General features: G+C 37.5%; 1 protein-coding gene across 1 annotated transcript; it reads left to right on the forward strand.

The window, feature by feature from the left end:
* Nucleotides 1–1055: 1055 nt before the first annotated feature.
* HELRODRAFT_184655 (hypothetical protein) lies at nt 1056–2939 on the forward strand (the record flags this gene model as incomplete). Its single annotated transcript, XM_009016208.1, has 2 exons — nt 1056–1808; nt 1964–2939. Coding segments are annotated over 2 exons (1729 nt in total), but the record flags the coding sequence as incomplete, so codon positions are not given.
* Nucleotides 2940–3001: the final 62 nt, after the last annotated feature.

Genomic DNA, 3001 nt, shown 5'->3' on the forward strand with positions numbered 1-3001 from the left:
GTGTCTTATGTGCTGATGGTGCCAGGTTTTTTAAGAGTATTTGTTCAGAGGATGATAGAATGATTGTTTGCATGGCCTGTATAACTGGTGCAATGAATGGCAATTTAAACTAAATATTGGTGAATGTGTGGTTGCTAGATATGGGGGGAGAATGATAACGCTTTAAATAACGTTTATCGACTAAATGGAACATATTTAGATTCCAAAAAGAAATGAATGAGTTGGGAGTGACTTTTGATTGCGATCTAACATTCCAAAAGTATATTTATAGTAGTAAAAATAAATGCAATAGTTATTTAGGTCTGATTTCTCGACACTTTAATCCTGGTCATTTAACTTCAAATTTTTTTCTGTTATTATACAAATCTATTGTCAGATCTAGAATCGAATATGCATCCAGAGTGTGGGCTCCATGGACCAAAAAGTTGATTGAGGATGTCGAAAGAGTACAGGAGAGGGCAACAATAGATTGTTATTTTTGGTTGTGAGGAGTGCTAATGATAATGATGACAACATCATGGCGATGATAATGATGACAACATCATGGGAATGATAATGATGACAACATCTCAATTATGGGGATCATTTAAGATACTTAGATCTTCCGACTCTTAAGCATCGCCGATTGTGGGGAGATCTGATAACGGTCTTCATGTTAACTCGCGATGCGAAAATGCCGTCTTCTTATCCCAACTTGGTCAAAGCAAGAGATGATAGAACGAGAGGTCATCAATACAAAAATTCGACTCAAAAATTTAACAAGAACCTACGGAAGCACTGTTTTTGAAACAGTGTGATTGATATTGGAATGGTTTGAATCTTGAAGTGGCAAATGCTTGTGATGTTGTCCATTTAAAAAAAAAGTTAGACACTTGTTTAGAGATATATATATATATATATATATATATATATAGACTATATGGACTCAAGAATTGTTTGAGTAGATACTGTTTACTGATCTAAAATTTTGTCAATTTATATCACACGTTTACACAACTTGTCGGCTTGGATAACGCGTTTACTAAAACTTCAATTAAACTTTCGATCTGGTGATGATGGTTGGTAAAGGAAGATCTACGAAAAATTCTAATAGCGATGCTCTACGATGTGAAAAAGAATCAACAGATGTTCAGTGTGTTTGTTGTGGGATTTCGTTTGCTGTCGGCATGACTCCGGAATCGTTAGAACTATTGAAGGCATGTGATAACGTCAAATTTGTGTGTGATGAGTGCTTGAAGTCACCATCAATAAAGGATCAGATCATCAAAACAGTTGAGAGTGGAAAAGCTGAGATATGTGACAGGATAAACAGCTTAAGTAAAGAGATTAGATCAGAAATCGATGCAATCAAGGTAAAATTGGAAGCAAATGAAGGCAAAATGTCTGGATTGGATGTCCCTGGATCAAAGCTCTGTGATGAAATTTCGAACTTTAGAAATGAAATGACCAGATCATTTGCTAGCGTGGTCAGTTCTGAGGTTGTGAAAAGTGTCCAAATCATAAACGATGATGTAAAAAAAGTGCAAAAAACGTTAACCAATGTAATGGAATCGAAGGAACGAGAGGCAAATATAGTGGTTTTTCGACTGAGTGAAGGAACGGACGACAGAAACAGGGTTTGCAAGATAATCAGTCATCTGACCGGTGGTGTCTGCGGTGAAACAAACATAATAAAGTTGGTACGACTTGGTAAGAAAAATGATACGGTGGTAAGACCAATTTTGGTAAAGTTTGATGATGTCAAGGTGAAGGAACTCGTTTTCAAAAATGTTTTTAAAATGAAGTCAGTAGGCGATAATCTGTCTCATGTTGGTCTGAGTCATGATCTTACTGTTGAGCAAAGAGATGAACTTAAAAAATTGATGGACGACGCCAGACAGATGGAGAAAAACTCAACGGAGGGTTTTTTATACAGAGTGCGAGGAGACGTAGGAAAATGGAAAATAGTACATTTTCCTGCAAGGAAAGAGTCAAACTGATGAATGGACGACAAGGCCCTGGATATGAGTTATGCAGTTTGATCAAATGTGGTAGTCACGGTTTCCACAGTGGTGGTGATGATAACAGCAATTCTAATGAAAATTTCAATCTGGGTTTGTTAAATGTTAGATCAATTGCACGTAATGTTGACGGGATTTATGGACTAATTTGTGATGGATTGGATGTGTTAGTGTTGACTGAAACTTGGCATGGCTTGCCTGGGAACAACTCTGTCAGTGCTGCTATGCCACCGGGGTACTGTTACGTGGACTTTGTCAGGCAGCATGATCCTGGCCACGGTGGACTGGTCATATATTTCCGCAAAGAGTTTGGTTGCAGAAAGATAAATTTGCCTTCATTTGTAACGTTTGAAGTTGTCGCCATTAGATTAGTAATCAATAAAAATCAATTCATTCTTCTGGGTGTATACAGGCCTGGCTCGGCACAGATAACCGTTTTATTTTTTGATGAGTTGGTGTCAGTTCTAGAGCATATAACGATGTTAAATGCAAATATTTTACTGATGGGCGACTTTAATGTGCATATCGAAAGGAAAGATGATCCAAACACCATACGTTTATTTGAAATATTTGAGGTCTTTCAACTAGTTAATCATGTTAACGAGTCAACGCATTTACGAGGTGGGACATTGGATCTGGTTGTTAGCTCCGTTGATTTTCCTATTATTAGTACTACAGTCTTACCTCATGGAGTTTTTTCTGATCACAGTTTTATAACAGTTGAAACAATAATTGCTAAACCATGTCGTATCCCAACAAAAAGGTTTGTCAGATCATGGAAAAATATTGATGAGGATAGATTTGTTGAAGCTGTCTTAAATTCTCCCCTGTCTGGTTCTTGCCTCAGCAATGATGTTGATGATGAGCTAAAAATTTTTAATGAAGAGTTGAAGAGTATCATTGACAGGCTGGTACCCAAACGGGTGATCTTTGACAGAGGTGAGCGTGCGGCTCCATGGTTTGATGAAGATTGCTTGCGGGCCAAAAGATATTGCAGAAGG

Source organism: Helobdella robusta (genome assembly GCF_000326865.2).
Source record: "Helobdella robusta unplaced genomic scaffold HELROscaffold_1766, whole genome shotgun sequence".
Taxonomy (NCBI): Eukaryota; Metazoa; Annelida; class Clitellata; order Rhynchobdellida; family Glossiphoniidae; genus Helobdella; species Helobdella robusta.